We start from the raw sequence: 21,642 nt of genomic DNA on the forward strand, positions 1-21,642 counted from the left end.
AAAGAATGTCGATTGGTGGCCCCCAGGGGGAGGGCGTTCTCTGTGGGTGCGCCAGACCTGTGGAACCGCTTGCCGGTTGAGCTCCGGATGGCCCCCGACCTTCGCTCCTTCCGGCGCGATCTAAAAACGTATTTATTTGTGCAATCTGACCTGGTTTGATGGGTTAGGGTTAGGGTTTTAATATGTTTTTAATTACAGTTTTAAACTTGGGCATTATATTTAATCGTTTAACTTTTGTATTCTGTTTTTATATTTATTGCCCTGTACACCACCCTTGAGTCCTTCGGGAGAAGGGCGGTATAAAAATATAATAAATAAATAAGTGTTAAGTCTGTTGTGGGAAAGTTGCTGATAACACCGTTCTTTCTGAGGGTCGCAGTGATGTTGTGGCTTTGCACCTTCCCTTCCAAAACGAGAAACCAGATGACTGCGGGCTCATTTCTTACTCCTCCCCAAGGTGACATCAAGGGACAAACAATTCAAAGAGCAGGGTGTGCAGAAAGAGGGAGAGAGATACATTGTAGGGATAGAGAACATAATCAGCCTGCAGCGTTTCCCCCCCTCCCCCGCCGAACGATGGCAGAAAGAAAAAATAGAATGAAAGAGTTCCCCTTAATAATATATGCGTTCTGACAGTGATTTTATTTTCTTTTACTTCCATGTTTAGCTAACAAGCACCATATTTCCTACTGGTGCCCCATCCCTGCTAAGCAATGGAAATTTGGGCTCAAATTGCTGTCACAACCTGAGAACTACCTACATTTGTTTTCCAAACTCAGAAGAGGGCTGGAAAAGTCATTTCTCCTCCTCTGGACAGTTGGCGTCCTGGCCAACTTCATACCTTCAACAACAGTTTGCTGTGAATCAGAAAATCATGGCAGGTTTTCATGGCAGAAGAGTTCAAATCATTCTTGCAAATTAACATCTTTTCTCAGTGCAGCTGAAGAGGGCAATGAAAGGCTGGCAGCCTGGAACTTCAACTCACCCTCTGCTTGCAGCTCTGACTTTCCCACCTGCAGAAAGGGCTGTGCAGGAGAAAGACAACTGGGCCTTTCTTGGTCTGGGTTGAGGCCGGGGCACATCACCAAAATGGCATTGGTTGCAACTCTCATGGACTTTTGGAGGCCTCGAGATAGACGGGGTACCACCATTTTGTCCCTGCTAGACCTCTCATCAGGTTTCAATACTCTATCATCTGCCATGATATCCTTATGAACAGACTTTGGGGATTGCAAATGGGAGGCACTGTATTACGGTCGTTCTACTTCTGTCTCCATGGCTGGTGTGGGATTCGTTGTCTAGCTGAAATAAACAATCACGAGCCAAAAGTTCCAAAACCATGGTAATTTATTTCTACTCCTTTGCAAGCGGGCTGCTCCTTGTGCATGCAAGCACCCAGTGCACACCCCCCAAATCCTCAGTATTTGTTCTTTATATTCCACCATTGCCATTACAAATTTACCTCCCACACCTTCTTCATTGGCTTAGTGATCATGCTGTAATCATAACATCGTAACCTATCCAGAGCTTCTAAAGTGAATATATTATCTCCCCCCCCCCCATTACTTCTCCCATTCCCCTAATTCTATCACCCCTGGCCGTTATTTACAAATTACCTATTATGGCTGTTATTTCCTAGGGGTTTTCTCTAAAGTTGCTATCAGTAAATTCTGGTTAGGACTGGTTTTCAGAGTAGCAAGAGACCTTCTTAGATACAATTCTCAAACTTCAAGCTAGGCTCATGAGATTAAAATATATACAGTTTATTTTCTTCACAGACTGGCATGTCTTCTCATACTTCTGTAAAAACAATTAAGCTCTTTTCCCCACACTGGTTCCACTCTCACAATTCGGGAGGCCGCGGGAGAAAAGCCTTACACTGCTGCTTTCTAAGATCTACAGGAAACCACTAGCAGAGGCCATCCATCCTACGATACCCTATTATGTACAGATAGTCCTGGACTTACACCATTTTATTTAGCGACCACCTGAAGTTACAACAGAGCTAAAAAACTGACTTATGACCATTTTCCACGCTTACAGCTTTTGCAGCATCCCCCTTGTCAGGTGATCAAAATTATGACTTGGCAATTGACTCATATTTGTAAGATTCAGTGTCCTGGGGTCATGTGATCTCCTTGGGGATCCTCCTGGACTCATGGCTCCTGGTTGAGAAGATCATGGGGGGAGGGGCTTTTTCCCAACTGTGTCCTTTCCTAGACCAGGGAGTCCTTGCACAGGGCTCAATCATGCCTTGGTCACCTCCAGTTTGGATCACTGCCTTGGACCACCCGGAAACTTCTAACTGGTCCAGAATGCCCCAACACACAAAGTAATGAGGGCCTCTACGTGGCCCATATCACATCGAGCTACCCCAGGTTTGTTTCTTTACAGGTGCAATTGAAGATGCTGGTCATCACAATTAAACCTATTTGTTTATTGTAGCATTTGCCCTTGGAATTAATACATCACCCCACTGTGCTTTATAGCACTCTCGGCTTACACTGTCAGCATATTCTCCCCAACAATCTGGGTTCACATTTTACGGATCTCAGAAGGATGGAAGGCTGAGTTAACTTCGAGCCCCATCAGGATCGAATTCCAGGCTGTGGACAGTCAGCCAGCAACACTGCATTCTGACCACTGACAACAGGACACTTGTCATAAATGTTCCCCCTTTATTATTTTTTCCATCTAGAAAAGAGAAATGAAATTCAACATTCCTCTACACCCATCAATTTTTGCCTGTGTAATTTCTTGTGTCTGAAAAAGGTAGTGTAATATGTGAAACACTTTCCACAATCTGGGCACTTGAATGGTTTCTCTCCTGTGTGTAACCTTACATGATTTATAAGGCTAGACCTACTACTGAAAGCTTTCCCACAATCCGGACACTCATACATCTTCTCTCCTGTGTGAGTCCTCTGGTGTTTAACCAGGAGTGATTTTTGAATGAAACTTTTCCCACAATCAGGACATTCATATGGCTTTTCTCCTGTGTGTATCCTCTGGTGTCGCACCAGGTAGGAATTCTGACTGAAACATTTACCACAATCAGGGCACTTGAATGGTTTTTCTGCTGTGTGAGTTCTCTCATGTATCACCAGGTTGGAATTCTGACTGAATCTTTTCTCACAATGCAGACACTCATATGGTTTCTCTCCTGTGTGAGTCCTCTTGTGTATAACCAGCTGAGAATTACAGCTGAAATTCTTCCCGCAATCTACACACTTATATCTTTTCTCTTCCGTGTGAATTCTCTGGTGTGTCACCAGGTAGGAATTTTGACTGAAACATTTCCCACAATCAGGACACTCATATGGTTTCTTTCCTGTGTGAGTCTTCTGATGTTTCACCATGTTCCATTTCCGAGGGAAATCCTTTCCACAATCTGGGCACTCATATGGTTTTTCTCCTGTGTGAGTCCTTTGGTGTATCACCAGGTAGGAATTCTGAATGAAACATTTCCCACAATCAGCACACTCATATGGTTTCTTTTCTGTGTGTGTCTTCTGATGTTTCACCATGTTCCATTTCCGAGGGAAATCCTTTCCACAATCTGGGCACTCATATGGTTTTTCTCCTGTGTGAGTCCTTTGGTGTACCACCAGGTAGGAATTCTGACTGAAACATTTCCCACAATCAGGACACTTATATGGTTTCTTTTCTGTGTGAGTCTTCTGATGTTTCACCATGTCACCTTTCCAAGAGAAATCCTTTCCACAATCTGGACACTCATATGGTTTCTCTCCTGTGTGAGTGCTCTGATGTCTAAACAGGTAGGAATAACAACTGAAACCTTTTCCACACTCCGGGCACTCATACGGTTTCTCTCCTGTGTGAATCCTCTGGTGTATCACCAGGTAGTAACTCTCACGAAAACTTTTCCCACAATCTGCACACTTATATGGCTTCTCTCCGGTGTGAGTCCTCTGATGTCTAACCAGGTTGGCATTCCGAATGAAACTTTTCCCACAATCTGGACACTTATACGGTTTCTCTCCTGTGTGTGACCTCTGATGTTTAAGCAGGTTGGAATTCTGACTGAAACTTTTCCCACAATACAGACACTTAAATGGTTTTTCTCTTGTGTGAGTTCTCTCATGTATCACCAGGTTGGAATTCTGACTGAATCTTTTTCCACAGTGCAGACACTCATACGGTTTCTCTCCTGTATGAGTTCTCTGATGTATCACCAGCTTGGAATTAAGCCTGAAACCTTTCCCACAATACAGACATTCATATGGTTTCGCTCCACTGTGGGTCCTCTGGTGTATCAACAGGTTGGAAGTATGACTGAAACTTTTCCCACAAATGGGACATTCAAAGAGTTTCTCCGCAGTGTGAGTTCTCTTGTGTCTCACCAGATTGGTGTGCATGGTAAATCGTTTGCCAGACTGGGAGTACTGGTGGAGCTGGTCCTCCTGCATTGGTCATTCCATGAATGTTAGTGCTGTTCCAAGTAAAGCTTTTGCCACAGTCCAAATATTTGTATGGGTTTTCAAGGGGTGAATGGACTTATGCAAAAACCAGATGTGATCTACAATCTGTGTTTTTCCCAAAATAGGCAGTCTGTGGGATTTTTCCAACACTGATATTCGTGGATTCATGAGGAGGCCAAAAATATTTCTGATCTCTTATCTGGTGGTCCTTTGATCCAAGACACTTTCCTTCCTCAAATACATTCATTAATGCCTTGTACTTTTTCATGCAATATTTTCTTGTTCCACATAATCTATTTTTTCTACCTGAAAACTCTGTTCCTTTTATTTTCTCCTTTGTCTCCCTCCATCTGCTAAGGAAAGAGAAAAGTTTCAATACTTTCTGGAAGAAATGATGGTTAGTTTTGCATTTTAATTGTGCTTCTCATTCTCTGTTGTCCGGAATGCTCTTCTTGGCACCATTTCTGTCTATCAGATTCATATTAATGGATTAGGTTCATTATTGTTTAAAAAATGGCTGTTGAACCTGTGAAAACAGCAAAAAGAAACATCCATATATTACTATGAAAGAGCAAAAATATCAAAATGCTAATTTATCCTCTAAGATTCATTATTTAATTTAAATTTAATTTAATAATTTGATTTCTATACCGCCCTTCTCCCGAAGGACTCAGAGCGGTGAACAGGGCAATATATTAAATCATTATGATTCATCAGGGACAAAGGAGACTATCAAAATCAAAGTTCAAGTATGCACTCATATTTCAAATCATGGAATTCTCTTCTTTGCTTAAGTAAATCACAAATTATCGTTGCAAATAGTTGTTACAAAAAATACCTGAAAATACTAAGGTCTATAAAGATACATATATATAGACATAAATATACACCTATAAATTTATATACATAGAAACTCTGTGTATTTGGGAGCTTCAAAATATTTCAGAAGTGCATTCACTTAATTTTAGAAAGCTGGGGACACTGGCAGATGAAACGGTGCCCAGAGTCTATGCGAGATTTAAAGCACCCGTTTTACTCCCGAAAGTCTTCACTTCCCCGAAAAACATGTCAATATCACAAGAAGACCGAGAGAGGCAGCTGTTAAAAAACATGAAATAACGATTTTTTAATGTCGCAATTTTTCCACCTCCCAGCAGGAAATCACAGGCAGCAGTTTTAAATCAGGCAGCAGAAGGATCATAACATTTGGGGAGAGAGAAAGAATATGCAGCAGCAGCAGCCGACATCTTTCAGCCTCGTCCCTTCGCTGCTTCCACGCCGCGGAGGAAACCAAAGAGCCCGACTTGCTCCCGGCTTCTCCTCCGACCTGCCCTCCACTCACCTCCCAGGAGCCGCTTCGACTGTCGAGAAAGCGGAAGAGACTACCCCGACGCCATCTTTCTCCCATAAGGGAAGCGGAAAAGGATTTCCCTGTGCCCTTTCCCCCAAATCCTCTCTAGCAATCCAATCCTCTATCATTTCAATTCGTTCCGTTCTCCCTCCCGTATGATATTGGCACTAGCTATGCGGCTGCTGTGTGCAGAACTGTATCCTCTGCTTTCTAAATACGAGCGCTGCTTCTCTTAGAGCGCCATCTAGTGACACAAGGTTGAAAGGCACGCTCGTCCTATCTCTTCCCTGAAGCGTTTGCAAGGTGTTTTCATTGATTCGGTGTTTCTTTAGGGGCCGTCAAGTCGTATTCGACTCCCACCGAGCACATCCATAGCGTTTCTCCATGACAATCTATCCTAAACCTTTTCTTTCGGGTCTCCCAAGAGGGGAGTCATTGTCCCTCTTCCTGCAACTAAATCAAAGGAAAGTGTCCTAGGGGGGAAATTATGTACAACAGCCAAGGAGAAAGTGCAGCTCCCTTCAGGGCTGCTGAAGATTGTTCCAGCCAGTTTTTTATCTTGGGGGTTCAGGGTGCAGGATAACTCCTCGAAAGCTTCCTCTGCATGTTAGCGAAGCTTGACCCCTTGTCTCATCTGGGATTGTCAGGGCCCACTTCAAAACCTCATCCTAAGAAAGCAGAACTTGTGGAAGCAGTTTCCTCCAAAAGGAACTTTTATTAGAAGCTGATAGCAGACATAATAGACAGGATCTGAGGGTTTCCCCCTCAGATCAATAGGTTAAAAGAGTCCCCAGCAAACTCCACCCCAATAGTTCATCCAGTCAATTTGAATGGGCCAATCCTCAGGTGTTAAGTCCGTTGTGGGAAAGTTGCTGATAACACCGTTCTTTCTGCGGCTCGTAGTGATGTGGTGGCTTCGCACCTTCCCTTCCAAAACGAGAGAGAAACCAGATGGCTGGGGGCTCATTTCTTACTCCTCCCCAAGGTGACATCAAGGGACAAACAATTCAAAGAGCAGGGTGTGCAGAAAGAGGGAGAGAGATACATTGTAGTGATAAAGAACATAATCAGCCCGCAGTGTTTTCCCCCCTCCCCGCCGAATGATGGCAGAAGGAAGAAATAGAATGAAAGAGAGAGTTCCCCTTAATAATATATGCATTCTGACAGTGATTTTATTTTCTTTTACTTCCATGTTTAGCTAACAAGCACCATATTTCCTACTGGTGCCCCATCCCTGCTAAGCAATGGAAATTTGGGCTCAAATTGCTGTCACAACCTGAGAACTACTTACATTTGTTTTCCAAACTCAGGAGAGGGCTGGAAAAGTCATTTCTCCTCCTCTGGACAGTTGGCGTCCTGGCCAACTTCATACCTTCAACAACAGTTTGCTGTGTATCAGAAAATCATGGCAGGTTTTCATGGCAGAAGAGTTCAAATCATTCTTGCAAATTAACATCTTTTCTCAGTGCAGCTGAAGAGGGCAATGAAAGGCTGGCAGCCTGGAACTTCAACTCACCCTCTGCTTGCAGCTCTGACCTTCCCACCTGCAGAAAGGGCTGTGCAGCAGAAAGACAACTGGGCCTTTCTTGGTCTGGGTTGAGGCCGGGGCACATCACCAAAATGGCATTGGTTGCAACTCTCATGGACTTTTGGAGACCTCGAGATAGACGGGGTACCACCATTTTGTCCCTGCTAGACCTCTCATCAGGTTTCAATACTCTTATCATCTGCCATGATATCCTTATGAACAGACTTTGGGGATTGCAAATGGGAGGCACTGTATTACGGTCGTTCTACTTCTGTCTCCATGGCTGGTGTAGGATTCGTTATCTAGTTGAAATAAACAATCATGAGCCAAAAGTTCCAAAACCATGGTAATTTATTTCTACTCCTTTGCAAGCTGGCTGCTCCTTGTGCATGCAAGCACACAGTGCACACACCCCAAATCCTCAGTATTTGTTCTTTACATTCCACCATTGCCATTACAAATTTTCCTCCCACACCTTCTTCATTGGCTTAGTGATCATGCTGTAATCGTAACATCGTTACCTATCCAGAGCTTCTAAAGTGAATATATTATCTCTCCTCCCCCCCCCCCCCCCCGATTACTTCTCCCATTCCCCTAATTCTATCACCCCTGGCCGTTATTTACAAATTACCTATTATGGCTGTTATTTCCTAGGGGTTTTCTCTAAAGTTGCTATCATATCAGTAAATTCTGTGTGTGTAGAAATAGCTCAAGGCGGCAAATACACTTAACACAGATGCAAGCTCACTTTCGCTGTCGCAGCACAGCAGTTCCCCTTGACTCTGTGGAAGGGAACAACCACACTGGGCCAGAGAAAGGAAGCGCAGATCTTCTCCCTCATGTTTGATACTAAAACACACTGGATTAAAAAGAATATGTCAAGAAATTAAAAGTTTAGTTTCTCAGCTGGGCTTCCAATTAGAAATGAAATTCAACATTTCTCTGCACAAATCAAATTTTCCCTGTGTAATTTCTTGTGTGTGAAACAGGCAGAATAATGTGTGAAACATTTTCCGCAATCTGGGCATTTGAATGGTTTCTCTCCTGTGTGTAACCTTACATGATTTATAAGGCTAGACCTACTACTAAAATCTTTCCCACAATCCGGACATTCATACGGCTTCTCTCCTGTGTGTGTCCTTTGGTGTATCACCAGCTGAGAATTCCATCTGAAATTTTTCCCACAATCTACACACTTATATGTTTTCTGTTCCGTGTGAATCCTCTGATGTATCACCAGGTCAGAATTCAATCTAAAGTTTTTCCCACAATCTACACACTTATATGGTTTCTCTTCCATGTGAATCCTCTGGTGTATCACCAGGTAGGAATTCTGACTGAAACATTCCCCACAATCTGGACACTTACATGGTTTCTCTCCTGTGTGAGTCCTCTGGTGTTTAACCAGGTTGGATTTTCGAATGAAACTTTTCCCACAATCAGGACATTCATATGGGTTTTCTCTTGTGTGTATCCTCTGGTGTCTCACCAGGTTGAAATTCTGACTGAAACTTTTCCCACAATCATGACATTTATATGGTTTCTTTTCTATGTGAGTCGACTGATGTTTCACTAGGTGACATTTTCGATAGAAACCTTTCCCACAATCTGGGCACACATATGGTTTCTCTCCTGTGTGAGTCCTCTGATGTTCCACCAGGTAGGAATAGCAAGTGAAACCTTTTCCACATTCTGGGCACTCATACGGTTTCTCTCCTGTGTGAGTCCTCTGATGTTTAACCAGGTTGGAATTCTGACTGAAACTTTTCCCACAATACAAACACTTAAATGTTTTTTCTCTTGTGTGAGTTCTCTCATGTATCACCAGGTTGGAATTCTGACTGAATCTTTTTCCGCAGTGCAGACACTCATACGGTTTCTCTCCTGTATGAGTTCTCTGATGTATCACCAGCTTGGAATTAAGCCTGAAACTTTTCCCACAATACAGACATTCATACGGTTTCTCTCCAGTGTGAGTCCTCTGGTGTATCAACAGGTTGGAAGTATGACTGAAACTTTTCCCACAGTACAGACACTCATACGGTTTCTCTCCCGTGTGAGTCCTCTGGTGACTCACCAGCTTGCAATTATGACTGAAACTTTTCCCACAAATGGGACATTCAAAGAGTTTCTCTGCAGTGTGAGTTCTCTTGTGTCTCACCAGATTGGTGTGCATGCTAAATCGTTTGCCAGATTGGGAGTACTGGTGGAGCTGCTCCTCCTGCATTGGTCATTCCATGAATAATGGGAGTGCTGTTCTGAGTAATCCTTTTGCCAAAGTCCAAATATTTGTATGGGTTTTCAAGGGGTGAATGGACATGCAAAAACCAGATGTGATCTACAATTTGTGTTTTTCCCAAAATAGGCAGTCTGTGGGATTTTTCCAACACTGATATTCGTGGATTCATGAGGAGGCCAAAAATATTTCTGATCTCGTCTGGTGGTCCTTTGATCCAAGACACTTTCCTTCCTTAAATGCTTTCATTAATAGCTTGTACTTTTTCATGCAATATTTTCTTGAGTTCCACATAATCTATTTTTTCTACCTGAAAACTCTGTTCCTTTTATTTTCTCCTTTGTCACCCCCCATCTGCTAAGGAAAGAGAAAAGTTTCAATCCTTTCTGGAAGAAATGATGTTTAGTTTTGCATTTTAATGGTGCTTCTCATTCACTGTTGTCCAGAATGTTCTTCTTGGCATCATCTCTGTCTATCAGATTCATATTAATGGATTAGTTTCCTTATTGTTTAAAAAATGGCTGCTGAACCTGTGAAAACAGCAAAAAAATAAAAATGATAATTTAACCTCTAAGATTCATTATGATTCATCAGGGACAAACGAGACTACCAAAATCAAAGTTCAAGTATGCACTCATATTTCAAATCATGGAATTCTCTTCTTCGCTTAAGTAAATCACAAATTATCATTGCAAATAGTTGTTACAAAAACACCTGAAAATACTGAGGTCTATAAAAATACATATATATACACACATAAATATTTATTGATTTATTTAGTTATTCGGTTTATATACCGCCCTACTCCCAAAGGACTCCGGGCGGTTTACAAGGCAAAATTTAAAAACAATACAATATAAAATTAAAATAAAATTAAATTAAGTCTAGCCACAAAAAAATTAAAATCACAATTTAAAAACATTAAACCCCTCAGTCCAGACCAGATAGCTCAAAGAGCCAGGTTTTTATATACATAGAAACTCTGTGTATTTGGTAGCTTCAAAATGTCTCAGAAGTGGATTCACTTAATTTTAGAAAGCTGGGGACACTAACAGATGAAACGGTGCCCAGAGCCTATGCGAGATTTAAAGCACCCGTTTTACTCCCGAAAGTCCTCACTTGCCCGGAAAACATGTCAATGAAACATGTCAATTCACAAGGAGTGAAGAGCGAGAGAGGCAGGCTGTTAAAAAACATGAAATAAAGATTTTTTAAATGTCCCAATTTTTCCACCTCCCAACAGGAAATCACAGGTAGCAGTTTTAAATCAGGCAGCAGAAGGATCATAACATTTGGGGGGAGAGAAAGAATATGCAGCTGCAGCCGACATCTTTCAGCCTCGTCCCTTCGCTGCTTCCACACCGCGGAGGAAACCAAACAGCCCGACTTGCTCCCGGCTTCTCCTCCGACCTGCCCTCCACTCACCTCCCAGGAGCCGCTTGGACTGTCGAGACAGCGGAAGAGACTACCCCGACGCCATCTTTCTCCCATAAGGGAAGCGGAAAAGGATTTCCCTGTGCCCTTTCCCCCAAATCCTCTCTAGCAATCCAATCCTCTATCATTTCAATTCGTTCCGTTCTCCCTCCCGTATGATATTGGCACTAGCTATGCGGCTGCTGTGTGCAGAACTGTATCCTCTGCTTTCTAAATACGAGCGCTGCTTCTCTTAGAGCGCCATCTAGTGACGTAAGGTTGAAAAGCACGCTCGTCCTATCTCTTCCCTTAAGCGTGTACAAGGTGTTTTCATTGATTCCGTGTTTCTTTAGGTGCCATCAAGTCGTATTCGACTCCCGCCGAGCACATCCATAGCGTTTCTCCATGACAATCTATCCTAAACCTTTTCTTTCGGGTCTTCCAAGAGGGGAGTCATTGTCCGTCTTCCTGCAACTAATAAATTATGTACAACAGCCAAGGAGAAAGTGCAGCTAAATTATGTACAACAGCCAAGGAGAAAGTGCAGCTCCCTTGAGGGCTGCTGAAGATTGTTCCAGCCAGTTTTTCAACTTGGGGTTTGGTGGTGCAGGATAACTCCTGGAAATCTGCCTCTGCAACTTCGCGAAGCTGTAAAATTTAAGCTTGACCCCTTGTGTCATCACACCTATCCAGAGCTCCTAAAATGAATATATTATCTCCACCCCAGATTACTTCTCCCATTCCCCTAATTCTATCGCCCCTGTCCCTTGTTTACGAATTACCTGTTATGACTGTTAGTTCCTAGGGGTTTTCTCTAAAGTTGCTCTCATATCAGTAAATTGTAGTTAGGACCGGTTTTCAGCGTAGCAGAGACCTTCCTAGATACAATTCTCAGTTCAGGCTAGGCTCATGAGATTAAAATATATTCAATGTATTTGCTTCAAGGCTGCCATGTGATCTCATAGTTCTGTAAAAACAATAAGCTCTTTTTCCCAGGCTTCTTCCACTCGGTGTGGAGTCAGGAGTTGCCTCCGGAGCTGCGGATGGGCCTTGACCTTCGGTCCTTCCGCCGTGACCTGAAAACATGGATGTTTCAACAATCGGGCCTCGACTGACTATAGCTTTAAAGTTGGTTTTATTGGGTTGTTATGTATTTATTACATTTATTGTTTAATTCTTTTTTAAATTTTGTATTTTATGTTTTTAACTTTTCATTGTTGTGAGCCGCCCTGAGTCCTTAGGGAGAAGTGCGGCATATAAATGTAATCAATTCAATTCAATTCAATTCAATTCAGGAGGCCCGGGGAGAAAAGCCTTACACTGCTTTCTAAGATCTACATGAAACCACTAGGAGAGGCCATCCATCCTACGATACCCTATTATGTACAGATAGTCCTGGAATTATACCATTTTATTTAGCAACCATTTGAAGTTACAACAGGGCTAAAAAAGTGACATGACCATTTTTCACACTTACAACCATTGCAGCATCCCCCTTGTCAGGTGATCAAATTATGACACTTGGCAATTGACTGATATTTGTGAGTTTCAGTGTCTTGGGTCATGTGATCTCCTTTGTCGACTGAGCTGCTGCACAACTTGGGGATCCTCCTGGACTCATGGCTCTGCTTGAGAAGATCCTAGGTGGGGGAGGGGCTTTGCAGAGGTGTATCTGGTGCGCCAAGTGTGTCCCTTCCTAGACCAGGGAGTCCTTGCACAGGGCTCAATCATGCCTTGGTCACCTCCAGTTTGGATCACTGCCCTGGACCACCCGGAAACTTCTAACTGGTCCAGAATGCCCCAACGGACAAAGTAATGAGGGCCTCTTGGTTGCCCATGTTACATCTTTGTGGTGGGAGCTGCCCCAGGTTTCTTTCTTTATAGGTGCAATTGAAGATGCTGCTCATCTCATTTAAAGCTATTTCTTTACTGTAGCAATTGCCCTTGGAATTAATACACCACCCCACTGTGCTTTATCACACTCTTGGCTTCCAGTGTCAGCATATTCTCCCCAACAATCTGCGTTCTTATTTTACTGATCTCAGAAAGATGGAAGGCCGAGTTAATTTTGAACCCTCTCAGGATCGAATGCCAGGCTGTGGGCATTCTAATCACTGGGCCAACAGGACAACTTTCTTTATTGTCCCTTTATTATTTTGCATCTACCAGGTCAGATAGGGTGGCCATGCACCTAGCCCCTTCCCTTAATTATTGCTGTGTGACAGGAGCTAAGAAGTGAACCTTTTCCACTGCAGACCCTGCCCCGTGAGACACTCTTTCCCCTGAAATATGGCAGGCCATTATCCTCCTTGGCTTCAGTAAAGGAAGGAAGATCTAATCCTGTGGCTGACTTCTCCAGTTTAACTCTATGCAAGGAGAAAGATGACCACTTTTAAATAAGAATGGCACAAGTAGGGCCATGCGGCCTGGTTAATTTCTAATTTGAACAAAAACAAGAATCACGTTTTGGGGATTCCATGACCATTCAAACGCCATCGACCTTGCTAGAGGTGCCCCGTATTTGAGGGCAAACATGGAGGCTTTGAACATTGCCATTTTGCAACATATGTGAATTATCAGTTTCTGTATTAAGGTTTTATTACTGCAAGCCGCCCACTCACCGTGAGTTGGTTGGCATATACTTTTTCGTAACAAATAATATATTTATGTGTAGAAATAGCTCAAGGCAGCAAATACACTTAACACAGATGCAAGCTTGCTTTCACTGTCCCAGCACAGCAGTTCCTCTTGACTCTGTGGAAGGGAAGGACCACACTGGGCCAGAGAAAGGAAGCTCAGATCTTCTCCCTGTTTGATACTAAAACACACTGGGTTAAAAAGAATATGTCAAGAAATTAAAAGTTTAGTTTCTCAGCTGGCCTATTAGAGAAATGAAATTCAACATTCCTCTACACACATCAAATTTTGCCCGTGTAATTTCTTGTGTCTGAAAAAGGTAGTATAATATGTGAAACATTTTCCACAATCTGGGCATTTGAATGGTTTCTCTCCTGTGTGTAACCTTACATGATTTATAAGGCTAGACCTACTACTGAGATCTTTCCCACAATCCGGACACTCATAATGCTTTTCTCCTGTGTGAGTCCTCTGGTGTATCACCAGCTGAGAATTCCATCTGAAATTCTTCCCACAATCTACACACTTATGTGTTTTCTCTTCTGTGTGAATCTTCTGGTGTATCACCAGGTAGGAATTCTGACTGAAACATTTCCCACAATCAGGACATTTATATGATTTCTCTTCTATGTGAGTAGACTGATGTTTCACCATGTCACATTTCCGAGCAAAATCCTTCCCACAATCTACACACTTATAACTTTTCTCTTCCGTGTGAATTCTCTGGTGTTTCACCAGGTAGGAATTCTGACTGAAACATTTTCCACAATCAGGACACTCATATGGTTTCTTTCCTGTGTGAGTCTTCTGATGTTTCACCATGTCACATTTCCGAGAGAAATCTTTCCCACAATCAGGACACTCATATGGTTTCTCTCCTGTGTGAGTCCTTTGATGTTCCACCAGGATGGAATTCCAACTGAAACTTTTCCCACAATCTGGACACTTATATGGTTTCTCTCCTGTGTGAATCCTCTGATGTTTAAGCAGGTTGGATTTTCGAACAAAACATTTCCCACAATCAAGACATTCATATGGGTTTTCTCCTGTGTGTATCCTCTGGTGTCCCACCAAGTAGGAATTCTGACTGAAACTTTTCCCACAATCCAGACACTGATATGGTTTTTCTCCTGTGTGAGTTCTCTCATGTATCACCAGGTTGGAATTCTGACTAAATCTTTTTCCACAATGCATACACTTATACGGTTTCTCTCCTGTGTGAGTTCTCTGGTGTATCACCAGCTTGGAATTAAGCCTGAAAGTTTTCCCACAATACAGACATTCATATGGTTTCTCTCCTGTGTGAGTCCTCTGGTGTTTCACCAGGTTGGAATTCTGACTGAAACTTTTTCCACAATCCAGACACTCATATGGTTTTTCTCCCGTGTGAGTCCTCCTGTGTATAACAAGATGGGAATTCTGACTGAAACGTTTCCCACAATACAAACATTCATATGGTTTCTCTCCTGTGTGAGTCCTCTGGTGCTTTACCAGCCTGGAATTCTGATTGAAACTTTTCCCACAAAAAGGACATTCAAAGAGTTTCTCCCCAGTGTGAGTCCTCTTGTGTCTCACCAGATTGGTGTGCATGCTAAATGGTTTGCCACACTCGGAGCACTGGTAGAGCTGCTCTTCCTGTATCGGTCATTCCATGAATAATGGGAGTGCTGTTCTGAGTAGTTTTTGCCACAGTCCAAATATTTGTATGGGTTTTCAAGCGGTGGATGGACTTATGGAAAAATTAGATGTGATCTACAATCCATGTTTTTCCCAAAATAGGCACTCTGTGGGATTTTGCCAACATTGATATTCTTGGATTCATGAGAAGGCCAAAAATATTTCTGATCTCTTGTCTGGTGGTGCTTTGACTAAGACACTTTCCTTCCTCAAATGCTTTCATTAATGCCTTGTAGATTTTCATGAAATATTTTCTTGAGTTCCACATAATCTATTTTTTCTACCTGAAAATTCTGTTCCTGTTATTCTCTCCTTTGTCTCCCTCTATCTGCTAAGGAAGGAGAAAAGTTTTAACACTTTCTGGAGAAAATGGAATCCCTTTTGATTGATGATTTGTTTTGCATTTTAATGCTGCTTCTCATTTTCTGTTGTCCAGAGTGCTCTTCTTGGCATCTTGTTTTATAAGATTCGTGTTAATGGATTAGTTTCCTTATTGTTTAAAAAATGGCTGCTGAACCTGTGAAAAACAACCAAACAAACATCCATATATTACTATGAAAAAGCAAAGATATCAAAATACTAATTTAACCTCTAAGATTCATTATGATTCATCAGAGACAAAGGAGATTATCAAAATCAAAGTTCAAGTATGCACTCATATTTCAAATCATGGAATTCTCTTCTTCGCTTAGGTAAATCACAAATTATCATTAAAAATAGTTGTTACAAAAAATACCTGAAAATACTGAGGTCTATACAGATACATATATATACACACATAAATATGCACCTATAAATTTATATACATAGAAACTATGTGTATTTGGGACCTTCAAAATGTTTCAGAAGTGGATTCACTTAATTTTAGAAAGCTGGGGACACTAACAGATGAAACGGTGCCCAGAGTCTATGCAAGATTTAAAGCACCCGTTTTACTCCCGAAAGTCCTCACTTGCCAGGAAAACATGTCAATAATATCACAAGGAGTGAAGACCGAGAGAGGCAGCTGTTAAAAAACATGAAATAACGATTTTTTAAATGTCCCAATTTTCCCACCTCCCAGCAGGAAATCATAGGCAGTAGTTTTAAATCAGGCAGCAGAAGGATCATAACATTTGGGGAGAGAGAAAGAATATGCAGCAGTAGCCGACATCTTTCAACCTCGTCCCTTCGCTGCTTCCACACCGCGGAGGAAACCAAAGAGCCCGACTTGCTCCCGGCTTCTCCTCCGACCTGCCCTCCACTCACCTCCCAGGAGCCGCTTCGACCGTCGAGACAGCAGAAGAAGCACCAGCTACGCCATCAACCGGCCATACCTGAGGAAGAGGAAAATCCTCTGCCCTTTCCCCAAAATCCTCTCTAGCAATCCAGTCCTCTATCGTTTCAATTTGTTCCGGCTCAACCGCTCTCCCTCCGGTATGATTTTGGCACTAGCGATGCGGCTGCTGTGTACAGAGGTGTATTCTCTGCTTTCTAGGTACGAGCGCTGCTTCTCTTAGAGCGCCATCTAGCGACATAAGGTTGAAAAGCACGCTCGTCCTATCTAAAGCGTTTGCAAGGTGTTTTGACTGATTCCGTGTTTCTTTAGAGGCCATCAAGTCGTATTCGACTCCCACCGAGCACATCCACAGCGTTTCTCCATGACAATCTATCCTAAACCTTTTCTTTCGGATCTCCCAAGAGGGCAGTCATTGTCCCTTTTCCTGCAACTAATTCCAAGGAAAGTGTCCTATCATTATGTAGAACAGCCAAGGAGAAAATGCAGTTCCTTTGAGGGCTGCTGAAGATTGTTCCAGCCAGTTTTTCATCTTGGGGGTTCGGGGTGGAGGATAACTCCTCGAAAGCTGCCTCTGCATGTTAGCGAAGCTTGACCCCTTGTCTCATCTGGGACTGTCAGGGCCGACTTCAATACCTCGTCCTAAGAAAGCAGAACTTGTGGAAGCAGTTTCCTCCAAAAGGAACTTTTATTAGAAGCTTATAGCAGGCATAACAGACTGGATCTGAGGGTTTTCCGCTCATATCAATACGTTAAAAGAGTCCCCAGCAAACTCCACCCCAATAGTTCATCCAGTCAATTTGAATGGGCCAATCCTCAGGTGTTAAGTCCGTTGTGGGAAAGTTGCTGATAACACCGTTCTTTCTGAGGCTCGTAGTTGTGGCTTCGCACCTTCCCTTCCAAAACGAGAGAGAAACCAGATGACTGGGGGCTCATTTCTTACTCCTCCCCAAGGTGACATCAAGGGACAAACAATTCAAAGAGCAGGGTGTGCAGAAAGAGGGAGAGAGATACATTGTAGTGATAGAGAACATAATCAGCCCGCAGCGTTTTCCCTCCTCCCCCACCAAACAATGGCAGAAAGAAAAAATAGAATGAGAGTTCCCCTTAATAATATATGCGTTCTGACAGTGATTTTATTTTCTTTTACTTCCATGTTTAGCTAACAAGCACCATATTTCCTACTGGTGCTCCATCCCTGCTAAGAAATGGAAATTTGGGCTCAAATTGCTGTCACAATCTGAGAACTACCTACATTTGTTTTCCAAACTCAGGAGAGGGCTGGAAAAGTCATTTCTCCTCCTCTGGACAGTTGGCGTCCTGGCCAGCTTCATACTTTCAACAGCAGTTTGCTGTGCATCAGAAAATCATGACAGGTTTTCATGGCAGAAGAGTTCAAATCATTCTTGCAAACTAAGATCTTTTCTCAGTGCAGCTGAAGAGGGCAATGAAAGGCTGGCAGCCTGGAACTTCAACTCACCCTCTGCTTGCAGCTCTGACCTTCCCACCTGCAGAAAGGGCTGTGCAGGAGAAAGACAACTGGGCCTTTCTTGGTCTAGGTTCAGCCCGGGGCACATCACCAAAACGGCATTGGTTGCAACTCTCATGGACTTTTGGAGGCCTCGAGATAGACGGGGTACCACCATTTTGTCCCTCCTAGACCTCTCATCAGGTTTCAATACTCTATCATCTGCCATGATATCCTTATGAACAGACTTTGGGGATTGCAAATGGGAGGCACTGTATTACGGTCGTTCTACTTCTGTCTCCATGGCTGGTGTAGGATTCGTTGTCTAGTTGAAATAAACAATCACGAGCCAAAAGTTCCAAAACCATGGTAATTTATTTCTACTCCTTTGCAAGCGGGCTGCTCCTTGTGCATGCAAGCACACAGTGCACACACCTCAAATCCTCAGTATTTGTTCTTTACATTCCACCATTGCCATTACAAATTTACCTCCCACACCTTCTTCATTGGCTTAGTGATCATGCTGTAATCATAACATCGTAACCTATCCAGAGCTTCTAAAGTGAATATATTATCTCCCCCCCCATTACTTCTCCCATTCCCCTAATTCTATCACCCCTGGCCGTTATTTACAAATTACCTATTATGGCTGTTATTTCCTAGGGGTTTTCTCTAAAGTTGCTGTCCTATCAGTAAATTCTGGTTAGGACCGGTTTTCAGAGTAGCAAGAGACCTTCTTAGATACAATTCCCAAAGTTCAAGCTAGGCTCATGAGATTAAAATATATACAGTTTATTTTCTTCACAGACTGGCATGTCTTCTCATAGTTCTGTAAAAACAATTAAGTTCTTTTCCCCACACTGGTTCCACTCTCACAATTCGGGAGGCTGCGGGAGAAAAGCCTTACACTGCTGCTTTCTAAGATCTACAGGAAACCACAAGCAGAGACCATCCATCCTACTATACCCTATTATGTACAGATAGTCCTGGTCTTACACCATTTTACTTAGCGACCACCTGAACTTACAGCAGAGCTAAAAAACTGACTTATGACCATTTTTCACACTTACAGCTTTTGCAGCATCCCCCTTATCAGGTGATCAAAATTATGACTTGGCAATTGACTCATATTTGTAAGTTTCAGTGTCCTGGGGTCATGTGATCTCCTTGGGGATCCTCCTGGACTCATGGCTCCTGCTTGAGAAGATCCTAGGTGGGGGAGGGGCTTTGTAGAGGTGTATCTGGTGCAACAACTGTGTCCTTTCCTAGACCAGGGAGTCCTTGCCCAGGGCTCAATCATGCCTTGGTCACCTCCAGTTTGGATCACTGCCCTGGACCACCCGGAAACTTTTAACTGGCCCAGAATGCCCCAACGCACAAAGTAGTGAGGGCCTCTAGGTTGCCCATGTCACATCTTTGTGGTGGGAGCTGCCCCAGGTTTGTTTCTTTACAGGTGCAATTGAAGATGCTGGTCATCTCATTTAGAGCTTTTTCTTTATGGTAGCAATTGCACTTGGAATTAATACACCACCCCACTGTGATTTATAGCACTCTCGACTTAGGCTGAGTTAACTTTATGCCAGGCTGTGGGCAGAGTCAGCCAGCAATACTACATTCTGAGCACTGAGTCACCTGTCATTAATGTCCCACTTTTATTATTTCTGCATCTATTTGTTCAGCCAGGTCAGATAGGGAAGACACGGACTTGGCCTTTCCCTTAACTATTGCTGTCTGACAGGAGCTAAGAAGTGAACCTTTTCCACTGCAGATCCTGCGCTGGGAGACACTCTTACTCCTGAAGTATCCCAGGCCATTATCCTTGTAGTCTTTGGTAAAGCAAGGAAGATCTAATCCTGTGGTTAACTTCTCCATTTTAACTCTTTGCAAGGAGAAAGATGACCACTTTTGAACAAGAATGGCACAAGTAGGGCCATAATAGGGTCAAGTGGCCTGGCTAATTTCTAATTTGAAGAAAAGCAAGAATCACCTTTTGGGGATTCCATGACCATTGAAACGCCATCGACCTTGCTAGAGGTGCCCTGTATTTGAGGGCAAAGGTGGAGGCTTTGAACGCTGCCATTTTGCAACATATGCCATTTATTAGTTTCTGTATTAAGGTTTTATTACTGCAAGCCGCCCACTCACTGTGAGTTGGTTGGCATATACATTTTCGTAACAAACAATATATTTATGTGTAGAAATAGCTCAAGGCGGCAAATACACTTAACACAGATGCAAGCTCACTTTCGCTGTCCCAGCACAGCAGTTCCTCTTGACTCTGTGGAAGGGAAGGACCACACTGGGCCAGAGAAAGGAAGCTCAGATCTCCCTGTTTGATACTAAAACACACTGGGTTAAAAAGAATATGTCAAGAAATTAAAAGTTTAGTTTCTCAGCTGGCCTATTAGAGAAATGAAATTCAACATTTCTCTGCACAAATCAAATTTTCCCTGTGTAATTTCTTGTGTGTGAAACAGGCAGAATAATGTGTGAAACATTTTCCGCAATCTGGGCATTTGAATGGTTTCTCTCCTGTGTGTAACCTTACATGATTTATAAGGCTAGACCTACTACTAAAATCTTTCCCACAATCCGGACATTCATACGGCTTCTCTCCTGTGTGAGTCCTCTGGTGTATCACCAGCTGAGAATTCCATCTGAAATTTTTCCCACAATCTACACACTTATATGTTTTCTCTTCCGTGTGAATCCTCTGATGTATCACCAGGTCAGAATTCAATCTAAAGTTTTTCCCACAATCTACACACTTATATGGTTTCTCTTCCATGTGAATCCTCTGGTGTATCACCAGGTAGGAATTCTGACTGAAACATTCCCCACAATCATGACATTTATATGGTTTCTCTTCTATGTGAGTTGACTGATGTTTCACTAGGTGACATTTTCGATAGAAACCTTTCCCACAATCTGGGCACACATATGGTTTCTCTCCTGTGTGAGTCCTCTGATGTTCCACCAGGTAGGAATAGCAAGTGAAACCTTTTCCACACTCTGGGCACTCATACGGTTTCTCTCCCGTGTGAGTCCTCTGGTGTATCACCAGGTAGTAACTCTGACGGAAACTTTTCCCACAATCTGGACACTTATATGGTTTCTCTCCTGTGTGAGTCCTCTGGTGTTTAACCAGGTTGGATTTTCGAATGAAACTTTTCCCACAATCAGGACATTCATATGGGTTTTCTCCTGTGTGTATCCTCTGGTGTCTCACCAGGTAGGAATTCTGACTGAAGCTTTTCCCACAATCCAGACACTTGAATGGTTTTTCTCCTGTGTGAGTTCTCTCATGTATCACCAGGTTGGAATTCTGATTGAAACTTTTCCCACAATGAAGACACTCATATGGTTTCTCTCCTGTGTGAGTTCTCTGGTGTCTCACCAGCTTGGAATTCCGAGGGAAACTTTTCCCACAATCGGGACACTCATGCAGTTTTTCTCCTGTGTGAGTCGTCTGGTGCTTCACCAGTTCAGATTTGCAACTAAAACCTTTCCCACAATCTGAACACTCATATGGTTTCTCTGCCATATGTGTCATCTGGTGTTTCACCAGGTTGGAATTCTGACCGAAAGTTTCCTCACAACCCGCACACTGGTAT

General features: G+C 42.9%; 3 protein-coding genes across 5 annotated transcripts in view; all 3 read right to left on the reverse strand.

Annotated features, from left to right (window-relative positions):
- Positions 1-1,347: 1,347 nt before the first annotated feature.
- Positions 1,348-21,642, reverse strand: part of LOC310635347 (uncharacterized protein) — a 114,314-nt gene continuing 94,019 nt past the window's right edge. Inside the window, exons 1-2 of one of the 3 annotated variants that reach the window (XM_083354183.1) lie at positions 10,126-11,313; positions 1,348-5,040 (exon numbers count right to left, since the gene is read on the reverse strand). In XM_083354183.1, the coding sequence (XP_083210309.1) occupies positions 2,715-4,430 (1,716 nt within the window). In that variant the 5' untranslated portion in view covers positions 4,431-5,040; positions 10,126-11,313 and the 3' untranslated portion in view covers positions 1,348-2,714. Of the gene's footprint in view, positions 5,041-5,784; positions 5,852-10,125 lie in introns of those variants that run through there. The other 2 variants (XM_083354182.1, XM_083354184.1) reach the window with 2 other exon arrangements.
- Positions 6,535-10,183, reverse strand: LOC310635363 (uncharacterized protein). Its single transcript, XM_083354216.1, has 2 exons — positions 8,690-10,183; positions 6,535-7,623 (listed from the first exon to the last, which is right to left on the reverse strand). The coding sequence occupies exons 1-2, from the start codon at positions 9,546-9,548 to the stop codon at positions 7,535-7,537; spliced, it is 948 nt and encodes a 315-aa protein (XP_083210342.1). The 5' UTR covers positions 9,549-10,183; the 3' UTR covers positions 6,535-7,534.
- On the reverse strand, positions 12,364-16,642 carry LOC310635356 (uncharacterized protein). Its single transcript, XM_083354205.1, has 2 exons — positions 16,533-16,642; positions 12,364-15,801 (listed from the first exon to the last, which is right to left on the reverse strand). Exon 2 carries the CDS (start codon positions 15,195-15,197, stop codon positions 13,869-13,871), a length of 1,329 nt encoding a protein of 442 aa, XP_083210331.1. The 5' UTR covers positions 15,198-15,801; positions 16,533-16,642; the 3' UTR covers positions 12,364-13,868.

The sequence above is a fragment of the Vipera ursinii genome (assembly GCF_947247035.1).
Source record: "Vipera ursinii genome assembly, chromosome: 2".
NCBI classification, from domain to species: domain Eukaryota; kingdom Metazoa; phylum Chordata; class Lepidosauria; order Squamata; family Viperidae; genus Vipera; species Vipera ursinii.